The sequence below is a fragment of the Tetrao urogallus genome (assembly GCF_951394365.1).
Source record: "Tetrao urogallus genome assembly, chromosome: 1".
Taxonomy (NCBI): Eukaryota; Metazoa; Chordata; class Aves; order Galliformes; family Phasianidae; genus Tetrao; species Tetrao urogallus.
In genome coordinates, this window is record NC_136813.1 from 77,435,471 (window position 1) to 77,458,813 (window position 23,343).

The 23,343-nt window shown below is 42.4% G+C and overlaps 1 protein-coding gene across 1 annotated transcript; it reads left to right on the forward strand.

The window, feature by feature from the left end:
- Positions 1 to 11,165: 11,165 nt before the first annotated feature.
- LOC306956976 (organic solute transporter subunit alpha-like) lies at positions 11,166 to 19,199 on the forward strand (the record flags this gene model as incomplete). The annotated part of the gene is made up of 8 exons (XM_079548317.1): positions 11,166 to 11,244; positions 12,215 to 12,366; positions 12,465 to 12,538; positions 13,938 to 14,096; positions 16,166 to 16,277; positions 17,000 to 17,146; positions 18,517 to 18,622; positions 19,018 to 19,199. The coding sequence occupies 8 exons, from the start codon at positions 11,166 to 11,168 to the stop codon at positions 19,197 to 19,199; spliced, it is 1,011 nt and encodes a 336-aa protein (XP_079404443.1).
- Positions 19,200 to 23,343: the final 4,144 nt, after the last annotated feature.

Below are 23,343 nucleotides of genomic sequence, written 5' to 3' on the forward strand. Positions count from 1 at the left end.
TTGACATCCCCCAGCCCCTTTTTTAATATTTAGAGAATTTCATGAGACATAAAAAAAAAGCATTTACCATCCGGGTCTTATTTTGGATAAAGGAATAAAGAGTACCCAGATGTGATTAGGCAGAAGTATTCTCCAAAAAGGACAACACTTATATGCAGAATGGCCAGATGTGAAATGCCAGCATCCTTCACTATTAGTCAAAGCAGGGGAAGAAAAGTGAGCTACACCCTTAATTCTGCAGATGTGCACATAGGACTGAAACTAGGAGGAGCAGCTTGATAATATGGTGTGATAACCTCTGATAGCACCTCCATAGCGTGAGACATTACCACTTCTTCTTACTGCTTCATCAAGGCCCCGTACAGGGCAAAGGGAAACCCTTGTTTACAGAGATGGTAGAACAAGAAAACTGTGCTCGTTTCCCAGGGAGATGTGTGTGGCAGTAACATGCCTGTGACAGGTTTTCTTTACCTATGCCTTAAGCTTCACTGCAGCTAGGTGAAGTGAGAGCCTCACCTCTCCATGCTCCTGCTCCCCAGAAGAGCCCTGCAGCTTTACCATCAGCAAAAAGTAGGTGAGGCCACTGGTGTTGAGCTCTTGGATTTTGGATGCCCTGTGTGCCTGCATGCATGTGAACTAGGTGGCAATGACAGGATGCCAAATTCTCCTTCCTGGGGAGGTTGTGGAATCAGTGTCCCTGGAGGTGTTCAAGAAATGTGTAGGTTTAGCACTGAGGGACATGTTTAGTGGGCATGGTGTGTGATGGCTGATGGTTGGACTATATGATCTTGGAGGTCTAGAATCTTTATGCTTCTGTGTTTCTATGATCTCCACCCCATGCCAGCGCCATTGTGGATGATATCATTATCCACCGTGATGACAACGGGTAATCACCATGATGAAGGTGATAATCACCGCAATGGACACCCTTTCTAAGAGACAGCCTGTCTTTGCCCATGTGCACTTGGTGATCACCATGACACAGGGCCTGGGTCCAGTGGTGTTTTTGTTTGTTTTTGTACCCAACCTGGGGCAGAAATGCCCTTCTCTCTGCCTTGACTTCCCCTGGCACAGCATTTCCTTCAGCTGATCTGGTCATGGGCCAGATCACAGGCCCATGCAGCTCTCAGAGCCTTACAGCCTGGGCGTGTAGATGTGTACCTCCATCCTTGTTCTACTCAGTACATCTGGATAGCCTTTTCCTGAGCCATGGTTTAATTCCCACTGGAGCAGGTGTAGATTCCTGCAAGCACAGTGCTGTCCCTGGGTTTTGGCCTCTCTGCTCCTTACAGGATGACTTTCATTTTGAGACTTTACCCAGATTGTGCAACTGATAGGTAACATTCGATCTGTCAGTTCTTATCACAGATAAACTGCTTCCAAAGATAGATAGGCTGGATTGTACAATTAATGGTTTTATGATAATTTTGTCAGAACAACCCTGACAGAAGGGAGTGGTTCTACCCTTAATACCCAAGGGACCTACCAAAGTTAAACCTGGCTCACAGCTGAGGATATGCAATCTAAAGGTGACTCTTTTGGTTGCCCAGCTTTTCTACTGGGACTTGACCAGGAAGAAAGAGACGCATTTAAATAAGATCACTCACCTCCTTTCCTTCACATCTCACCCTCTGTGAGAGACTATCCTAGGGCTCAGTGTGTTCATTTTCTCAATTTACTCTTGAACAGAAGTCAGTTGCCTTAACAACATTTCAGCTGAGAGAAAAAACAGACAAACAAACAAGCAAACAAACAAAAAAACATTTGCAAGATAGATGTAAAGGATAACATAAAGTCCCTACTTCTTAAGCTTACATATAGCTATTTAAACTTTTCCTTGTCCTTCTGGTAGAGCAGCCATCCCTGTACCCTCCAGGCTGGGTCTTTGAGACTGCTAGATCTCACAGACTGTGCTGTCACCCAGCCATGCAGGGGGCCATTCCCTCCACTCATGTGGCTTCCTCCACCCTTCACTCCTGTGTGACGCTGCAGATACAAAACTCCTCAGCTCCTCTCACTTTCCAGAGGCTTTTTAAAGTTTTCATCTTTTTTTCTTTCTCCTCTCTTCTCCATGGGATACTGGTAGGATCTTCCTCCTTTCGTAGATTTCCCTTCCCCTTTGGAATCCTTGTAGGGAACAGGATGGACTAAGGGTTTGCTAGTGCTTTAGACCTCTGCTACTAATGTTGTACCAAGTGCACAAAATGAAACGTGAGCCATTTTTCATAACTTCCTCAGGCATGTGGAAGGATTGCTGGTGTAGCTTACTTCTTGATGACCAGTGAGTGTCTGATGTAGGTGTAGAGGTAAGAACATACTGGCATTTCAGTATTATTTGAGCATACAGATCATAGAATCACAGAATGGTTTGAGTTGGAATGGTCCCTTAAAGGCCATCTAGTCCAACTCCCATGTGATGAACATACATCCCATTACATGATTACATACATCCCATGTGATGATACATACGGCTCAGTCAGGGTGCTCAAAGCCCCGTCCAGCCTCACCTTGAATGCCTTGAATGTCTCCAGGGATGGGGCATCCACCGCCTTACTGGGCAAGGGGTACACAGGTATACTGATAGGTCAGAGAAATACCTATGTTCTGTAAGCGGGCATTTATAAACCAGTATATCCCAGCAGTGCAGCTGACATTGTGAAATGGTTGGGTATACATTACAGCACATGTATGATGAGAGGCTGAGAGAGCTGAGACTGCTCAGCCTGAAGAAGAGAGGGCACAGGGAATCTTCTCCAAGTGCACAAATACGTAATGGTTAAAGGGGAGTATGGAGATGGAGCCAGTCCCTTCTCAGTGGTGCCGTGTGACAGGATGAGAGGCAATGGGCATAATTAAACACAGGAAATTCCATGTAAACATAAGAAGAATTATAACTTCTTTTTAATTGTGAGGGAGGCAGGGTGGCTGGACACCAGCACAGGCTCTTGCACACAGCTGAGATATAGATGCTTTCCATGGACACACAGAGGCAGTGCATTGCTTAGGCACAGGCAGATCTTTAACCTCCTGAACAGGATATTGCCTTTGCTGCATCGTGGCTTACCAGAGACCCCCTCAGCTGGCTCCACATGGTTGTATACAGCTCAGTACCCTTACAGTGGGAGAGAAACAGCTTCCACAAAGGCTACTACTGGCAGTGGGAGCTGCAAACAGCAAGCAAATAACAGCACAGAAGCATCCCTTCTTCCAGAACTGTAAGAATTGTGTGAAGAAGCACATTAATGCGTTTGGGAACCATACTGGGCATGTAACAGCACTCTGCTTTACGTCTGTTTTTAAACACCAGAGGCATTATACCTGACTTCTGTAAGAGGGAACAGGTTTGTCAAGTGTTGCAAAAAATATCCCGAGAATCATTAAAGCATAGTTTTGGCTTGAATATATTCTCTTCAGCATTCAGCTGCTATAAGCCTGGTTCACAAAATTACGAGATTTAAAGATATATGCTCTTCTGTGTTCCGTATTCTTGTTTTGGTTTGATTTGTTTTAGTCTTTAGTGCACACATCACATTTACAATATTTTTCTGATTAAAATGTCTCTAAAAACAGAATTTTATTTTGAGCAAGAGCTGAGATTTCTTGCAGAACAGTTGACTTCAAAAAAACAACAAACAAAAGCCGGTGTTCTGAAGTTTCCCTACTTTCTGGAGAGAGAACAATGTGCCTTTTTGCAGGCGTTTCTCTGAATCAGTTTTACTGACACTAATGTTTTCAGGCATAGTAAGTCCCAAGCGAATGTTGTCAAATGTTTACATAAATTATTTTTAGACCATGTAATTATGTCTGTAGTGCAGAAATCTAACCCTAAGTATTACATGTCAGTCAGACAAGATAATCTTTCCTATTGTGGAAATCAAACACCTCCCCCTCAAATCCCCACAGCTCAGCACTCAGGTGGAGCTCCTTCAGCTCCCACGTACAAAACCAGAATGAATTACTGGGGAGTAAGGACTGTAGAAGGTGTAAACTGACTGCACAGAATGAGGAGACAGTGGATCAAAAAGAAACAAAGAGCATCTGATAAATTATTCTCTGAAAATTATTATGTAGGAATGACATTTCTGAAACAGACAGCTGTCAGCAAAGGGCTGAACGATGCTGGGGGGAGCGGTGATAGTCGCTATAAGAAGGCACTAGTCAGCTTGTCAAGTGCTAGGAAAGGGGAAATTGGTGGCGAGAGGAGATAATACAAGAGGTGAGTGGAGATAAATCTGAAAGATGTCAGATTAAGGCAGAGCCAAGAGTATGTCAGGTACTGCCAAGCTAGAGCAGAAAGCTTTCTTGGGATTCAGCATGTGAGGACACAAGCCTGCAACTTAAACATTGACATGAACAATTTACCCCTAAGACAAAAAGATACTCTAATAAAATTTACAACAAGAAAAACAAAGGAGAAGACAGAGGGGATGTAAGTAGTGTCTGAAAATATTTAGTGAATTCATCAAACTCAAGAAGAAGATGCACAGCAAAAAGGTTTCTGTAGTGACTAGCTCAGAGAATGCTGTAACTTCTTCTGCCTATCTGAAGTTAAAGAGCTGCCTAGGCTTACTGGTCTCAGCCATAAATTTTCCTAGGGAAGCAAATATATTGATTAAAATGTCACGTCTCAAAGCTTTCCTGCTTTTTTCCTAGCTTACACAGTTGGACTAATAACATTCATTATCTTTCCTTACAAACTTTGCCTTACTAGCGTGCAAAACATCTGTTCTTTGTTTGTTTGTTTTTTCTCTTTCTTTGTGGCGATATTTTAACCTTTTCATAATGATTTTTTTTTTCCCCTCAGGAACTCTGGTAGCAACGTCAGAATATATTTATTCCATGTCCTGAGATGAGATGATGAAAGGGAGGAGGAATATGCAACAACTGCTGGGAAAATTATTCAAGAAACAGAACAGAAGTGGCCAGCACTACTGTTTCTAGTTGCTCTAGGGCATCTCTTTCTTTCCTGCTTTCGGCCACAGCCTTCCTGTCCCACCCCTCCCAAGCTCACTGTGGAATTGTAGAACAGAATCATAGAATCACCAAGGTTGGAAAAGTCCTCTGAGATCATCTAGTTCAACCACCCACCTACCGCCAATATTACCCACTAACCGTGTCCCTTAGTGCCACATCTACATGTTTCTTGAAAGCCTCCAGGGAATAACTGTGCTTGTATCACCTTGGGGGTGCCATGCCACTTGGGGTGACGTCCTCCTTGCAGGTATCTGCCTGCATCAGCTGATGCCACTTCACTAGAACATCTGCCCTCTGTACCACAAGAGGAGCAGAGCCAGTATGGGCGGCCCAGCAATGTCTGGGGCATACCAGCATACCCTTGTGTGCAGTGCAGAGGTGGAATGTGTAAAGTGTTGGCAACGTTGAGCCAAGTCTTTACTATGTGTCTTTATTTTTTCCTTACCAGGTCAGATGTGGACCTTCTGGAAATGCAGGAGGACCAAAAGTCATTAGGAGTAGGAATTTTTATCTAGCAGAAAAGACATAGTAGAGAACTTCCAAGCTGTCTGCTGGCAGATGATGCTTCTGCTTCCTTACTGAAAGACAGCATCGTTGTTCCACCCAACTAAACAGGTATGGAAACCCCTTCTGAGCTGAGCCAAATATGATGTCCTGGAAGTCTGGCTTCACTGCAAATTGGAGCCTTCATTTGCACTTGGGAGTCTTGAGTCTCAGTTCAGAATGACTATGGCCTGTCTTATGTGTGTAAGTACTTAAAATGGAAGGAGACAACAAATTCACATTTTGAACTTCAAATAGCTTTTCATTCCTAGCAGGCCTTCTCTAATTTGCTTAATGCATCATCTTCCATTCCAATGAATCATGGGAGTTAACTCTGTCAGGAGTCTGTCAGTGTTGCTTGGGTAGAACTGCACTTGAAGATGGCATTTTTTCTAATTTTTTTTTTTTTTTATAGCACCAGAAATGAAATCATGCATGTTAGATTTCAGGTGAAGGTTTGACAGGACAGAAGCACACAGAAAGTAAAACTTCTGAATATATACAGGTGCTCACTGTAGCCATACAGTTTGTTTTAAATGTGTTATGGACCTGTTCTTTCAATTATTTCTTGAAGACTTTTTGTAGTAATTTTGTACTGTGACTCCATTTTGTCTTTGGACAGTTACAGATTTCTTGCTGTAACATGTAGGAGCTGCTAAGGTTTACAGTCATTGAGGTTCTTCATGTTCAAGAAATAAGCTGGTTTGAAGCCATCTTTTGGCTACTATAAATACAGATAACACAGTTATGCAGTATGTTTCTCTCTAAATGAGTCCTTTCACCCTACACTTTGGAATAAATCACAACAGTTTATTTACCCAACACGTCTGCCCAATCACAACCACTGTGAATCTACTTCATTATATTCACAAGGTCTGTATTTCTGCTAATAATTTAATAATTTGTTCTAGTTTTCCATGTCATTTTGTAATATCTCAAACCATCCCAGTTGTTCAGTTTTGGCCTTTGAACTGAAGCCTAACTTCCGGTTTTCTTCTGCAGACTGTTGTTTTTTGAGCCATTACAAACGTGTCTAATGTTTATTTGAACGACCCTGCTTTTTCTTTCCCGTCAGACTGTGTCTCAGATGATGCTGTACCTCCACCAGAATCTCTCCCACTGCACCCATTGGCTCAGTCTGTGTACGCACTGAGAGACAAAAATTCAAAACTGAGTGCCATTTGAAGCATGTCTGTGCTCTTCTTTCACCTTCACAGTGCAGTGCAAACTCGGGCATTGCCTGTGGGGTTTCAGTATGTCTTTAAAACCAGGAACTTCCCATGCATATACGGACAGATGTGAAATTGAGGTAGATTTCAAATAGCATCAAACTAAAACCAGCATTATGCTTCTGATTTATGAGCTCATCTCCAACACTGCTTGGAAAGCAACAAATAAAAGGTAAAGCAACAACAACAAAAAGGAAACAGATCATAAAAGCATGCAACAAGTTCACTAGCTTCTACTTGTAATATTACTCGCAAACTGAGCTTCAGAATTTCATAGGCTGTATTTATATAAGGGTGAAAAGGGAGGTTTCAGAACATAGCTTTGATTTTGCATGCACACAGTGCTCGAGCTATTGGCACAGGCAATCTCATTGGTAGTATGACTAAAACTCATGCTGATGTTTTGCATTCATACATGTGTATGTATTTCTTCTTATTTTCTTGTGTGAGGTCTGCTGCTTATAGAGGTCAACATACCCCTAGTTTTCAAGGCTGTTCTGTTTTGCTTCTTTTGTTATTATATTACAGCTTTATAGTTGTGTGTGTAGGCTTTGTTTTCTATTTGTTCTTTTCTTCTTCCCAGTAAAAGCAATTCAGGAGGAGAAAAAAGCATTTCTGTCATGCTATAACCTGTGGAAAGAAATGCATGACCTGTCTTGCCCAGCACCTAGCTTCTGTGGTAAAAGCAGACTTAGTTATTAACTGCAGAGTGCCTGACAATTTCTTCCAGTAGAATAACATTATACCCTGTAAAGAGACCCCTACTTTCCTCTCTGGGAAACAGCTGCAAAGCATCACCTTTAGCATAGCTGTACTGACACTTGATAACCTGCTCCATAAAGAGGTCCCTTAATTCTCAAAAATCTTGTCAGCCATCTTCTAGAATTTGGAGATCATAAATTAAGACTGGGGGAAAAAAAAAAAAAAAAAGAACTACAGAAATTTACACTAGAGAAAGAACATCTTGATCCTAATCTTTATCCTTCATGATGCTGGAGATCCATGAGGTTTGTCTTTACCCATCAGTGTCCTTGGCCACACAGGAGATGCTCACAAAATGGCACTTACTTGGTCCTTAAGATGTATTTGTCTCACTGCTCATCAACACTTCTTTGGGGAAAAAAACCCTCTCCCATTGCTGAAAAGCTCTGCAATCAAATTTATGTACTTTATCACAGCAACGACAGAGAAAATGCACTTCCTGCCTCTCTTCTACCTCAGGATGCTGATTATTGGCTAACAGCCCTCACCATCAATTTGGGGTCCTAATTTTATAAGGTTCTGTCAGCTCTTTGTTCTACTGGGAAGTAGATTTCCTTTCTCTTCTTCTACTGTCACATCCAATTGCTCATAAGGTACTTAAAAAAATGCGAGGGGTGGCAATAATTACTGCTACCTGATTGAAAATGTAAAAATATACAACAAAAATCAAATAGATAGATTAATTCTGCTTCTTTATTTTTCTCGTATACCTTGATTGCCAGAAACTGATTTGCTTTTTTAGTAGGGAGATAAAATCAAACTCCTGTTTAGCTTCAGCTTTAATGCAAGCCATGCTCCTATACAGATGTAGAGTAAAAACCTCTGTCTAAGCATTCATCCTAAAAGCACAGTTGTAAAGCTTCTGGCACGCCTGATACTCATTTTTTTACATGGAAATCTGTCCAGCTGAATAGGTATGAAAATCACAGTTTCATATTGTCTCTGTATTTCTCGGTTGTATTTAATTGCTGCCAGGATCCAGGTAACAGAAAATCCCGTTATTATCTAACTGTGATATAGGTCTTCCTTATCTTATATTAAAGAGCCACCTTTTCTGAAATTTCCGATTTATTACTGGCAGTAGGTGAAAAGTCAATGACTTTACCATGGAAAAGGTTAAGTTACATCTAAATTCAACTCCATAATATACTGTACCTGAGAAATCAGATTTAATTTCATTATTAGAATTGGCTTTTGGGAACTGTATAATTTTAGCTAACTGTTCTTGACCAGTTGGGTATCCAGAATTTTGGGAAATCTGATACACATTTCTATGGCTCCAGAAACTGTTGATCTGTTTTTCTAATATCAACTTTTCTTATTAGCTTGAACTCAGCTGAACACAATTTGCCCCCCAGGAAAGTTCTTTGATTGCACTGATAATGATGCCTGCTAGATTCCCCTGCAACCATAATAGCTTAGCCTATATGTTCTACATGATGGAGTTTAAAGCTCGTCCTGTAACAGCTCACAGGATCTCCTACTGTTCCATTTATGAGTCAGGACTGCCATTGGGATGTCCAGATAGGCTTGGATCCCCGTAATTTGACCAAGGGGCTGTGTCACCTTCTGAAGGCCAGTGTGCCTACGCCAGGGAGAAGGCAAAGATAGTACCAGTTCTTCCTGACTGCACTCTGGGAGCACACAAGGAGCTGGGAGAAAGCTGTTATACCAGTGAGGCAGGTGAAAAAGTGAAAGTCATCACCAACAGGAGATAAGATAAACATCTGCTGGCCTTCAAAAGAGGAGCAATAAAGGGGTGTGTTCCATAAGAAGAAACAAATCTGAGCAGTACTGAGGAGGGGAGCTGAACCACAGAATACTCAAAAGCCCCCAGGAGACAGAGGCAGGGAGCTTTGATTACAGGTGTTTTTTATTCTAAATACCTGTGTAAATCTCTTGATGCATCTAAGTGGCCAGTGACTGGCTTATGAATACCTCTCTACTACTAGAGGTAGGTTTTTGTGGAAAATAGTATGCATTCGACTAAAGTGTTAAACCAAAAAGTGGAATAGTGGAGCTGGGAGCAAAATGAACTTTAGCTCCTGGGGATTTGAAAGGTTTGACATCAGCCTACAGACTTGCATTTGTCTTAGAGGCCAGTGCTGAGAGGGCGCTGATGGAGAGCTGGGGCTAAGGAAGATTGCAGAGAGCAGATCTCCTGCTGTGGTAGCTGAGGTGTCACAGTGTGCTCTTCAGCCTGATTTATTAAGATTAAGGTCTGTCAGGCAATTCTTTTGTCCCAAGAAACTGGGTGAGGAAGAGATGATGTTTGGACCAAAGATAACAAATGGTGTTTCTAACAAGAAAAAATTGCAGTAGGTATGTAGGTTTTAGACACTATTCTACGTGACTCCAGCAGAAGAGAGAGGAAGATGGATCTCTACAGAAGCAGTTGAAAATGAATCTTTAACTTTTAAACTTGCACCAGTTACGCTTCTATAGGGTCACAAGACAGGAGATTCTCTAATATTCAGTGTATGCTGCAGTATTTATTCCAACTGTTGTTGCTGAATAACTAAAATATAACAGTAAAATCCAGAAGTGTTACCACGTGCATTCTTCAAGGAACTGTGAAGGCAAAGCAGACTCCGGTTTTCTTTTAAATATGATAAAACAACAGTGAGTTCTGACACTCCTATACTAAATGTATGTATTTCTTTAACAAAAGCCTCAACAAATACATCTCATTCAAAGAAGGGATTCCTCAGAAAGGAGTTATTCTTTTTAGCTTTCAGGGAGTGCAGCAGATGAGAACCCCTTTGTGTTTGCTTCTGGGGCAGCTTCAAAGACCTTTGGCCATCTTTCCATCTCAGCAAATCCTAACTGGAGCTTTCAGTCTGACTATCCAGAATGACAGCGCTGTATGGGCTGGAAGGAACCTCTGGAGATCACCCAGCCCAGCCCCGTGCTAAAGCAGGTCACACAGGAAGGCATCCAGCTGGCACTGGAGCATTTCCAGAGAAGCAAACTCCACAGCCTCTTTGGGCAGCCTGTTCCAGTCCCTTGGGATGCCTTACCGAATCACCCAGGTTGGAAAAGACCTTCAAGATCATCCAGTCCAACCATCCACCTATTGCCAATAGTACTCACAAAACCATGTCCCTCAACACAAAATCCAAATGTACCCATTCCCTTTTCCAGGAAACAACCTGAAGGTGATGCCCAGCACGGGCTTCAGATGCTGCAGAGATCCTGCAAGCAGCTGAAATAAGCATGGATGCCTGCAGATCTCCAGGGAAGAGACCCTACAGCCTCTGGGCAGCCTGTGCCAGTGCTCCATCACCTGCACAGCACACAAGTACGTAGCACATTCCCACCTTCCACTCGCTCTCCTTCAGCCAGTACATAAAAAGGTGCTGCTTCTCCTCTCCTCCCGGCCAAAATCAACTAAAACCCCTCGGTGGAGGACTACCCCGGGAATCCTTTAGGAAACGCTTTGCAACGGCCATACAAACAGCCATCTCCACGCGCTGCTCTTTGGGCGTCCGGCCGTTGGGCGCCAGGAGGCAGCGCGGAGCGGGGCCCGCCGCTAATCATTAACCTCTCCCGGCCGCCTCGGGCTGCGTGCATCGCTGCTCCCGCACTGTCCCGGCGCCGACGGCAGCTCCTCGTTCTCTCTCCGTTCCCCCGACGCCCGGGGGGCAGCGAGCCGCCATGGAGAGCGAGGCGAACGACACCTTCCTGACGTCCTGCGGCGGGAGCGAGCCGCCCTACGCTCAGGAGCTGCTGGGGAGTAAGTGCGGCCGCCGGGAGAGGGAATCCCCGAGCAGTCCGGAGGGAGCGGCGCTGAGAGGGAGTTGCCGTGGCGAAGGCTGCGGGGAAGAGAGGAGGGGAGGAGGGAGAGCAGCCCGCAGCCGCCTGGGCGAGGAGAGAGGGAAGGCGGCTGTGAGCAGGGAGGCTTTGGCCTGACGGGGTCCTCCTACCCCACACAACTCCCAGTGAGTCTCCGAGGACTCTGTCTGTGTGAGGAAGTGATGCACAGACCTGCCTTTGGACTTGTAAGGGAAGCAAAGAATACTGTGTAGATGTGCTGCTGTTTGTAACCTGCTTGGTTAAGCTCCTAGAGCAACCTCTGTTACTCTAAGAACCTTGGTCCTAGAATTCCCCTTCTCGAAAGGACTTTTGCATGATGCTTTGAGGCATATCCTTCCTGGATGCTGCCTGTGGATTCTGGGAAAATATGTTCACAAACTTAACTACTTGGATCATCCTCGAGTGAGTGGTCCATGGCTGTAGCTAAGAACAAATCAGAGGATCACGTGGCAGCTGATGTTGGCAGAGCCCTCTAGGTCCATCTGGCCCAACCCTTGTCCCAGCAGGACACCCAGAGCAGAGTGCCAGACCCATATCCAGATGTCTGCAGATCTCCAGGGAGGAGACCCCACAGCCTCTGGGTAGCCTGTGCCAGTGCTCCGTCACCTGCACAGCACAGAAGTACTTCTGGTATTCGGAGGGAACCTCCTGTGCCCCAGTTTGTGCACACTGCTGCTGGTCCTGGCACTGGGCAACACTGGAAGGAGCCCACCTCCAGCTTCATTGCACTTTTGGCATGTGACTTTTCAGGAACAGGACTAAGATGCCCCTCCAAGATGCTGTTTTTACATTAAATGTTCAAAGTACATGAATGTATGAAATGTGTAAATCAGATTTTTGTTTGTTTTCTTTTCTCTCTTTTTTTTTTTTTTTTTTTCTTCTTTCTGTAGGCCTTGACCTTGCTGGTAGATTTCTCTTGGCAATCTTGACTCTGATGACACTAATTGCCGATCTGGTATTTATGGAAGAAGTGATCTACATCTACAGGAAAACCCCCTCCTCCAAAAGATCCATTTTAATTTGGATAAATGCTGCAGCTCCAGTAAGTGTTGTGGAAAATAATGCTGAAAATAATCTGGAAATCCGCATGGCCCTGCTTGACCTCTACCCTCCATACAACCCTCCTCCCTTTCTCTGTAGGTGATTGCTACAACCTCATGCATTGGCATTTGGATTCCTCGCTCAACAATGTTTACAGATTTCACAGCATCAGTGTGAGTATTCTGCTCATTCCTAGATTTGCCCCAAACCCTGCTTTTCTCCCCTCTAAACATCTGCTACTCTTGGTAAACACAGTCATTTTGTAAATTTAACAATTTAGTAATTTTTGGTTTGAGTTGAAATCTCTTGGCATCTCCTTTATTTTTTTACTGAAGCACTTCCCAGCACTACAGCCCCCTAGTGTGGGAATGTCAGCATGAAGAACAGTGACTTGCATGTAATTGATTGTCTTGATTGATGGTAGTTTTGAAGTAATACCCTTTCCTTTCTCTCTCTCAGTGTCATGTAGAATGAGATTCTGACCTGTGACTTCTTCTCTGTGCTTTCATTAATGATGAGCAGCATAGATCTATTATTAACAGTGGCAAATGAACCTCCAGTGAGCGCATCAGTGTAAAAATCCTCCACAGCTGTCCTGATAAAAGCCCTTTCTGTACATGTGACAGCTCTGACATACAGAGCAGGATGAAGCACGGTCCCCGCTTTCTGAATGCAATGGGGCAGCTCCCATAGGCAGAGCCAGGTGTGGGGAGCCTTGGGTGCACCAGAAGGGCTGGGCTAGTTTTGGAACTGCAGGACCACATCACAGAACCTCCTGCATGGCCCCAGCCCATGTCACACTGCATGTGCAAAGAGAACAGAGTAAAGAAGGATGGAAAACAAACTGGTGGGGCTTTTGCTGCAGGTAGTGCAGGACTTCTGAGGACCCATCCTATGGCACTTTTAGCCCATCTCAGTCTCTCTCCTGCCTTGTCCAAGCTGCAAGTTCCCGTTCCCTCCCCTTTCCTACCACTCCCTCTTCTCCAGCTGCTCCACAAGCTCCTTTAAGGAGTTACCACAGCTGAACAGGACCTCCTTTATTTGGTGGGACTGGATTTTGGTGAATAAGTTCCCTAATACAGTATGGGACCAGGAGGAAAGGGTGGCTGCACTATCTGTTGTTCGTGGGAGGGCTGAGAACATGCTGCTGCTGACAGGAGAGGTGGGGCTGCAGTAGTCACTGTTTGGATCAGATTTGTGTGCAGAGGGACTGCACCCTACCTGGAGCAGCACATAGGATGTTAGGTAAGCACATAAATAAACCTAGCCACGTGGGTTTTGCTCTTCTTATTTTTAAGAGGAGGAATAGGACTTGCTTTGAAAAGTTTGGGCTAGTCACACCTAGATAAGTGGTAGAAAAATACATCTGTAACGACTTGGGCTGGAAGAGCCACCAGCACACTTAGGGAAAGACCTGTAGATTTTTCAAAGCTAGCTCTGGGCTTTCTGCTTACTGTGAGGCACAGACTTTAAAAGATGTGGACTGAAGGTGTAAGAAACCTGCATAGGTCTGTCTGAGAAGTGTGAGAGATGGAGAGAAAAGCTTAAGCTGGCTCTTTCTTCCCCTCCTAGATTTTTTGCCATAGTCATCCACAAGTTCCTGATGATGATGATAAAAGAGTGTGGGGGTCAAAAGCTGTTCCTGAAACGGTTTGAAAATGGTCACTTCAAGATCAGCACGGGGCCCTGCTGTTGCTGCTGCCTGTGCCTGCCCGGTGTGCGCATCACTAGGTGAGTTGCCCTTTAAGATTTCCCAGCTGGAAATCTGCTGCTGGAATCCAGCCAATTTGGCAAGCCTCACTTACAGCAAAGGGCCTCCCTCCTTCCAGAAAGCCAGTTTCAAGCTGTCTCTTAAACAGTGCCATCCCACAGGGCTTTACAACACCGCTTATTTCTCATTTTTATAATGAGGAATTGTATGTAAGAGCCAGAGCATGAGGTAACTCAGTTTAACCCAACGCCGTGTTTCCGACACGTAGTAACGTTTAGCACTGTGGTGTCTCCTCAGCTAATCCCGTTGGTCTTCAGTAAGCCTTTTCTATAGTAAGCAGAAAAAGAATTTTCACTCTAGAAAATCTAATAATTGAGATTTCGGTTGAGAAGCAGGATAAGGATGGAGAGCTGCACCTCCTCAAGAGGCGGTGCGGTGTAACACAAACCCTGCCCTTTTGCAGTGCTGTCTGCTAGGGCTCCACCTCTGGTCAGAGTCACCCCACCATTCATATGCTGCTCCCAGACTGAAAGCCTCATACGTTCCAGGGTTTTCCTCCTGGCACAGAGCACATTCCTCAGAGCACAATTCCTTTCCATTGAAAGGAAAAGCTCAAGGTATGCTTTTGGGGGAGAAAAAACAAACAAACAAAAAACCTACATTTTTATTGTAATCATTTTTCTTTCAGCTACCGCATTTAGTATTATGATGTTAATTCTTATTTCCATTAATTTATTTTAATGGAATATTGGTATTTACTTACATAGAGGGAGCATCAAGAAAAAAGCAACAACAAAGGAATGTAATTCAATTATGTAAAATCAGCAGGTACTGATGTGGATCTAAATCACTTCTAGTGATTTTGATGGGCACTGATTCAGGCTTTTGTCAATAGTGAATGCTGAAGAAATCTATTGGACAGCAACATGCTGCCGATCTGTAATGTCACCAGTGCATGCATTTTTCTTTCCATGTCTGTCACCCTCTGTATTTTCTTGTGGTAGCTGAAGGATGGAGAGAGGCTCCTCTACTCTGCCTTCCTGATGGTCAGTCCTGTGACAGGTTAACCATGAATATTGAGAGGGCTGAAGATGTTAGCCTCAGCACAAGGGGGCTTTTTACTCTGCTGAGGGCTTTAGGTTCCTCTTCTGGAATCTGTAGTACAGGGAAACTCTTGTGCTGTCTTTGCTTCTGAGTTCTAGCCCTTTCCCATTAGAAGGTATGGGTCATTTTTTGTTGTTGTTTTTGTTTTAAATGAGCAAGCCGTGCCAGAGAAAGACTAGTTTTATATTGCTTCCATAGACAGGCAAAGTAATGGGCTGTCCCAGTAGATAGAGATGTGTCAGATGAGGTTGTTTTTTTTTAAAAAAAACAAAAACAAAGAAAAAGGAGACCTGCATTTGCAAGGCAAACAAGTCCTGGCATTGCAGGGACTGCGGTATTTGTCATATTGTCCTTCAAAGCCAATGGGAGTAAGGCGGGGTCTGTGGCCAGAATCGGAGCGCTGTAGTACTTTGTCGTTCAGCTGAAGGTTGCTCTTCCCAATCTCTTCAGAGAACTGAAATAGCAAGGCAAAAAAGCAGCAGCAAGTGGCATTGTTCAGAATGGTTGTGCTTCTGCCAGCTCTGCCGTTTGCTCTGGGGCAGGAAAGAACATCCCATTTTGTCCCCGGAGGTGTGCAGGAAATGTAAATGTGGTACTGAGGGATATGGTTTAGTTCCATGCACACCATGTTGTCCACAACAGTGGTGATAGATGGATGGTTGGACTAGATCATCTTGGAGGATCTTTTCCAACCTACGTGATTGTATGATTCTGTGATTTTTTTGCTCAGCATTGGTTAATCTTCATTGTTGCCAAACAAGAAAAGTACTGCTTTTGGAGACACCTTAATAGACCTGTCTTGAAATAGGCATTTGGGTGATTCTTGAAAAGTTTGAATCTTGAAGCTGTTCCTCCCTAGACCTTAGCGGTGTCCAGTAGGAGTGCAAAAGTTTTGCTGTTTGACAACATCAGAAAAATGCTATAAAGATTGCTAATAAGATTTTTCCCTCTGTGACATATATAAATATTTTTTTTTTTTCATCAGGCGATCCCTCTTTTGGCTGAAGGTGGGCACCTTCCAGTTTGCTTTATTTCGACCTGTTTTCATGTTTCTGTCAACAGTGCTTTGGACCAATGACAATTACAGCCTTTCCAATGTAAGTGAATATTTTAATCAGAGATGGTCTACAGAACCCATAGCTTTTGGTTTGATTTTAGTATCTTAGCCTACAACTAAACTCTAGAACCCGAGAGCATTTCTGACTGAAGTATCTCACTTCAGAATGTGTTTCCTTGCCTCTCTAGGAATGAGACTGGGTGCTGGGGAGGGTTAGGCTCTGTACAGCTGGAGTAGTAGGACTACACATTGCCCTTTGGGGTATACTCACCCTGTGTGTTGTAAGGTACAGCTCTAGGAGACAAGTGTGTGCACAGATGTGTAATTAGAAAACCTAATTCTACGCTTTTCTGCAAATGATGGCAGGTAGTACAAAGCAGAGGAATGGTGCTGTGTAAGCTGCAAAATGATGGAAAATTGTATCTGCTAATAATTGTGCACCTCCTAGATAATTCAAAATAACCGTAGTATTTTTGTGGTTGTTTAATGGTGGATAAATAGATGATGCCTCAGATGGCACGGTGAGTACACTCATGAGCCAGCTGAGAGCTCTCAGTAGGGTGCTGCTGAGGTCAGATAGAGGGGCTGTGTCATTCTTTACTGCAGCTGGTAGCACTCTGATGGTACCACACAGTTTTTCTCAGCTTTTATGGAGACAGAAAGAGGCATTTTAATGTCTGCATCATTCAGTCTGCAGCTCTGCCTGGAAATAGCAACACTTGTGCTATAAAGCTTTACAGGTATGTTTGATTTGCTTTTCAGTTATCTCCCAAAGGAGCTGCAATATGGATTAGCTGCTTCGTTGCTATCCTTACCATTATTGCTCTGTGGCCAGTTGCAATCATGTTTCAGCAAGTTAGAGTTCTCCTTAACTGTAAGAAGATCATCCCAAAGTTTGCTCTTTATCAGGTGAGAAATTCAGTATTTCCAATAGGAATTGATCTTACTGTTGATATAGCACCACCTATCCAGTTTTTTAGTCCTTTGCTTAAGGATTATAGTATTTTTTTTCCATTAAATGCGCTGTGCAATGGCATATTTTTACCTGATTAAGACTGTGTCCATTTGAAGCACTTTCCTTGGCTGCTGTTCAGTGTCAGTTTGAGCCAATTTTACCTCTGGTCGTTCAAGCATGCTGGAGATGTGAGCTGTATAAAATCCATTCATCCCTGGGCAGCTGAAATCAAAACAGCACCTTCCACAAGGCTCAAAGGAAGCTTTTTAGGTGCCACATCCTGAAATACAATGTTAAAAAGCTGGTGTGTACTTTTAAAAAGCAGGAGAGGATGTGGAACATTGTGTGAGTGGGTTTCAGCAAGTCATTTTGTTTTGATAGTATTTTTCTTGGCCATTGTGCATTTGAGAGTTAGATAATAAGGAAAGTTATCTAAAATATTACTGGCTGGAACTCACTAAGGAACAGATCCAGATAGGTTATGGGCAGGAACAGGTCCACCCTCTCTCACATCATCCAGAAGAGAGTACAGTAGAATTCTTGGCTATACAGCTTTCTAGTACAGGACATGTGGAAGACTAGTGTGCTAAGGGCTCTGTTAAGAAGATCTAAAACCCTGATAAATGCAGCAAGCAGGACAGTTGCACATGCAAAGCTACACAGACATGAATCTAGGTTTAAGATGGCAAAGCCTGCGATGTGAATGTTTACACTGAGAGAATTAACACCAGCGTCTAGAGACACTTTGTTGTATCTAGTGAAGGCCTAGCTTACTGAATAATAGGTAAAATAAAGCGTGATGGTTGCTGAACCCAAACTGGAGAGACCTTTATCCCTTTTGGCAAAAAAGACACATATATAACATGTATATATAACTGGGGGAACACTGCATCTCCCTGCTGTGGCAAAAAGATGAGACAACAGAAATATCGTTCTTCCCACTAAGTAAGAGCATAAGCTCTTAGATTAACAGGAAGCTTTTAAGACATTTTACTTATTACTCAGAGCCTGATATTGTTTAATATCCCAACTGGGAGCTCTTTGTTGCACCTCCCACACCAAGAGCTGGGAAAACACTTCTAAAACAGAGGTTTTATTTAATACTTGCATTTCAAGCAATAGCATCCTGACCCAAAGATGAATTGTGCAGGATGGCAGGCAGCCTGGTGGGAGATGGAAGAAAGGGAGAGCAAGAAAGGAGGAATGAGATAAAAGAATGAGCTAAAAGAGACTCTATTATGAAAGCAAAATAGTTGTGTGAAATATAATCCTTTTTTTTCTTTTTTCTGGTAACTAAGGCATCTATTTTCTCTTTCTGGTGTAGTTTATCCTCATTCTGATCCAGTTGCAGACAGCTACTATCAGCATTTTGGCTATGCAAAGAATTGTCCCTTGTGTTCCACCACTCTCTTCTTCAGCAAGAGGAGCATGTAAGTTCTTTTGGAAAGAATGTTCTTTGTTTTCTTACAGAGGCATCAGTTCAGTTTTCCTAACTGCAATATCTAGTGTTTTCCCCAAGTATGAATTTCATGGGATTTCATGTAGCTTCTGGAGAATCTCGGCTTTTATTTAAAAAAATAATGCATGCATGATTACTGTTAAATCTGTTGGATTTTGGATGTGTAATGTATTGCATGCTTATTGAGGAGCAGTACTGTAACTTTGTAAATATTTTGATGCCGAGAATGAGAGGCACTCTGTTATGGGAACAGAATGGTAACTTTTGTTCCTTTTGCACAAACAATGATTAATAAAATGGTCTTTTTCCTCTCTCTTTTTTTTTCCCTCTTTTTTTTTTTCCTTTTTTCCCTCTTTTTTCCCCCAGATATAAGCCACCAGATCCTCATCATGGAAATGTTTCTAATAACTTTAATGTCAAGAGTGGTCTATCGGAGAAGATACAAGGAGCTTGACCCTCCAGAATGTATCAGTGAAGAAGCTGGGGTCAAGAAGCAGGCTCCTACCCTGAATGTTGCAGTTAACGAAGATGGATTGTCAGGGTTTTAGAGGCTTCCAATGCTCCTGTTCTGCAGCAGCTGGGAGCTCAGCTTCAGGAGCCTCTTTCACTGTGTATAGCCACAGTGCATGTCAGAACAACTTCTGACAGAAATGCCTGTGAGCTGTGCTGAAAGGACCAACGAGTGGAAAGATAAGCCTATTTATTTTCCAGTGATATGTACATGGTGTGTTTTCAAACCATGTACTTTTATCTTGTTCTTCAGCACTTGATGGTAATCAAACAATCTCATAATGTGATTTTTTTTGTTTGTTTGTTTTAAATTAGCTATTAGAATCTCTGTGATTTAATCTAAAGCTGTTCCTGTTTCATCTCTTGCTTTCATTTAGCTCTGTTTCAGGTAGCCTAGATTGTCCTCATATGTCTAAAACAGCATATTCCCATCCTTTCTGCATTAAAATTTATCAGCTCTCAGTGTTACAAGGTCACCATAGCAAGTCTGATCAGTAAATGTTTGTTTTGAAGTCTTCAGACTGGTATGAGCTCTCCACCTAAATGATGATCTCTTTAGGACAACACTTTTTATATTCCCTGGCATTTCACCCCCTAACCTGGTAAAAACACCGTTGCCATTTGTAAATATGTCGTTGGCTGATGCTCTGTTGCTAGAGAAGGGAGATTCTCTGTTGCTGGTCTGGAAAAGTAGGAGTCGGCCTGAGAGGTGTTCTGTCACTGCTCTGTGGTGTTATGTACTACTTTGGTTTTCTGATGTGGAAAATGGGAATTATGATACTCGATATCGTTGCATTCAAGATGTCTATGGGAATGAGTACTGTTGAAAGGAATCTCTTTCAAAAACCTACCTCCCCAGCTTCTCCACCTCCAAATCTGTCCTGCTCAGTGTTTGTACCCATTTTGCTGAAAACAGTTTTGGTTGCTTGGTTGGTTTGTTTCATAAGATCCCACTGTTCTTCAATGAGCCTAATTATTTTGATTCAGCTCACTATAATTTGTAATATGACAGCAAGCTGTTGGATATGCTGTGTATTGGGAAGGGAGGTGCAGAACTATTACGCTAGTGCTCGTCTCCTCATCTTGTCTGATCCCTAAAGTAAACACTTCATCCATATAGCAGGAATGTTTATTCCATAAGGAGATGGGGAAAACGCTTTGTGTTGGAAAAGATGTTAATAACATCCTTTACCAATATGGTATCAAATACAACTTTACTGGGGCTTTATTTCTCATTTACAGGGAGCTCCAAAAATACTTTTAATTTGAGAATTGGCTGTGGAAAATGAAATATTCCAAAAGCTTTAGCTTGTGAATAAGCTGTGAGAAGAGAAAGCAGTTGAATTAAACAGAACATTTTCTTTCTGACTGAGGTTAAAAATAGTATTTTCTTTAACAAGGGAAGAATTTCATGATGCTAGAAATAACTGAATTATTTTTTGTTTGAAGCGGTTGAAACAATTTTTATATGAATTTTTTCTAAGCAGGCAATCCATGAAATTAACACAGATTCTTGAACTGCATTAATGTGAGAGAATCTACTTTTTTTTTTTTTTTCCTTGAAAAATAATTTAGGTGAAAATTTTCACTCTACTCTGGAGTGTGTCAGCAGAATTAACAAATCAGCTGATATCTTTAATGTGAGAAATCTTCTTAATGTAATTTAACGTTATGGCTATTAGCATATTCCTAATGTTGCTTTATATCAGTCTCAGTCACAGATACATTTGTAATGTTTCTCTTATCAACTTGTGGAACAGTACTTCATAACAATATTGGGAATGGTTGGCTGTGAGCTGAAGAAGTTTCAAAATTGGAAAATAAAACATGTTGACTTGGTAAGGTGTTTTGTGAACTGCTGTGGAAAAGACTAATTACTAGATCTACTGAGCACTACTGGAAAATGTTTTCTATAGCAGTTCTGTAAAGGTGATGTCTTGGTGAGTGCGATCTGTTGCAAGGAAGAACAGGTCCGTGTGCTGAAGCTTGATTGCTTTTGAAAACAGACGGAGCATATGGAGAAATGGTGGTCTCTGTCTGTCCTATGAAGGCACCTGAAGGCACAGCAAGAGCCTTCACCTGTTCTTCTTTTGGGGCATTTATTCAATGAACAGAGATCTTTTATCACTTTTGGTCTGGTCTTTGTCATGTCTCTGAAATGTCTGCTAAATGTACCTTGTAAACATCAGCGTAGGCCTGATTTATCTATAGGTGTCACTAGCTGTTATGCTTTTGGGCAGATATTTTAAAACCTACTGTTGTATTCACCTGACATTCTTCAGCAAGAAAATGTACTGTCAGGTGGCGATTGTCAAGTGGACTTTACATTTGACAGCAGACAATTCCCTTAGTAAGTGTAGTAGTCTCATTCCAGAAGTCACTTGCTTACACAGAACCATCTTGAAAGCAAAATTAGATATACTTAAATAATATGTGCCTAAGAGCTTTCCTGAGTTACAGCTTACATGAATGCAGTAGAATATGCGGCTTTATTGTTACAAATCCTTTCATCTTTTTGAGCTTGTAAATTAAGAATTTCTTCCCCACCTCAGGGTCAGACTAATAGCCCATGCAATGTAGAGGTCCGTGTCTGACAGGGCAGGCATCTAAGAACCAGTGTGCAGGGCAGCAGGTGGCCTGCACTGTGATACATTCAATCAGATGTTCTTGAAATGAGAACACTGCAAGTTATGGCCTCCAGGTTGGACCTCAGGCAGTCTGAGTGAGGAAAAACAACACAGAGAGCAGGAAATCTGATGAACTTGCCCTAGGAGGTAAGAGGAGGGAATTTTGCATCAGCTTAGGATCAGGCTCTAGGAAATACCTTTTCTCTTTATCTCTGTGTATTCAGAAATCACAATTAAGATCGAAAATAAATCTACAAATATCCGAGTTAAATGATAAGTTAGATGCTGTTTAGATGCTTCTACCCCAACAATTCTATACAATTCTATATTGTGCTTCAAACAAGAAAGAAAACAATGCTGCAGAAAGTAATCTAAAAAAAGAGGAAGAAACTTTGAAGAAGAATTTTTGTTTGTTTGTTTGTTTTAAATGGGGAGAAATCAGACGTAAAATCCTGACAATATTTTGGACATTCTTGGTCATTTCTAGGAGAGAGAAAAATTGTCCAATGGCAATTTTCCTTTGCATCTACAAAGGGACCTGACTGCACAGTGCCTGTTGTACAGCCAGGTGTATGGACAAAACTAATGAGAGGAAAAAATTACTTTAGTTTAATGTGATTGAGTAGCCAAAAAGTGTCAGTTTTCCCCTATAGACAGTCAGGCACAACTGAAGGCCTGGCCAGCAATAACTCTTGTGCTTCGCCAGGGGCAGGGAGCCCAGGAGCAGGTTCTACCTATACATTGTGTATATGGACCCAGAAGTTGTAAGTTCTATTTTTTTAAGTAATGAAATCTCTCTTGCATGGCACATAGCAAAAGGCATCTAAATAGGCTGACCCAGAGAGGAAGGATTAGAGAATACAGCAGGTCTGTACTGCATGGGCTGTATCATTCTTTGAGAACCGTGGCTCCAAGAGCTAGAAGAGCAGAAAACAGCACGAAGACAACAACTGACTTCACATCCATCTTTTATTGCGATTTACTGCAAAAAGTGAGTTTCTGTACTTTCTTGTAGACTTGCAATATACAGCCAGCAAAGGGTGTGAGCTAATTGTTCAATTCCGTTCAACAAGTTCCTCATTAGGGGCAAATTACTTGAGTTTGAAATCTGCTAATTTTCCAATCAGGATGAGTGTTTGCACTTGTGATTTGGAAATAATTAACACATGGTATAACATCAAAAGCAATGTAAAGGCTAATGGCAGAAGGACTTATTTCCTTGGTATGAGAATGGTGTGTTTGGTTTCCTCAGAGGCCTATTGCTTCCCCTTTGGCAAAGGTATCTGCTGTGTAACGTGTTCTACTAATTAGTTACTTTGACTCTATAGGGAGCTGTTTTTTTTTGTTTTTTTTTTTTTAACGTTAATTTTGAAAAATCAAACCATTATTTTTTCAGGGCCAGGGGTATTTTTTTTTATTATTTTGAAAGAAGCTATTTCTCTTGCTGTCAAGTCAATACAGACTTTTCCAGAGTTACTAGCTTCTGTTACCAATAAAAGGAGATCAAGCTGTGGCTTTAGTCTGAGTTCTGCGAACTTAAGAACACAGATTTCCT